The 215-nt window shown below is 60.5% G+C and overlaps 1 protein-coding gene across 1 annotated transcript in view; it reads right to left on the bottom strand.

Moving 5' to 3' along the window:
* Positions 1-215, bottom strand: part of EMH_0044760 (ubiquitin fusion degradation domain-containing protein, putative) — a gene marked incomplete at both ends in the record, with an annotated part of 5109 nt that overhangs the window by 4340 nt on the left and 554 nt on the right. The window contains one exon of the mRNA XM_013496001.1: positions 189-213. Within this exon, the coding sequence (XP_013351455.1) occupies positions 189-213 (25 nt within the window). The remainder of the gene's footprint in view (positions 1-188; positions 214-215) is intronic.

Genomic DNA, 215 nt, shown 5'->3' on the forward strand with positions numbered 1-215 from the left:
ACAGCAGCAGCAGCAGCAGCAGCAGCAGCAGCAGCAGCAGGTCGCCTACTCTAGCTTATTTCCTGTGCCTCCAAAGAGCTGAAAGCTGCCCCCCTCCCCGTTGCTGGAGAGGGGTTTTGCTGCTGCTGCTGCAGCAGCAGCAGCAGCAGCAGCAGCAGCAGCAGCAGCAGCAGCAGCAGAAACTTTACCAACGACGCCAGGGATACGCCCAGAAC

This window comes from Eimeria mitis, genomic scaffold (assembly GCF_000499745.2).
Source record: "Eimeria mitis Houghton genomic scaffold, Emh_scaff1864, whole genome shotgun sequence".
Taxonomy (NCBI): domain Eukaryota; phylum Apicomplexa; class Conoidasida; order Eucoccidiorida; family Eimeriidae; genus Eimeria; species Eimeria mitis.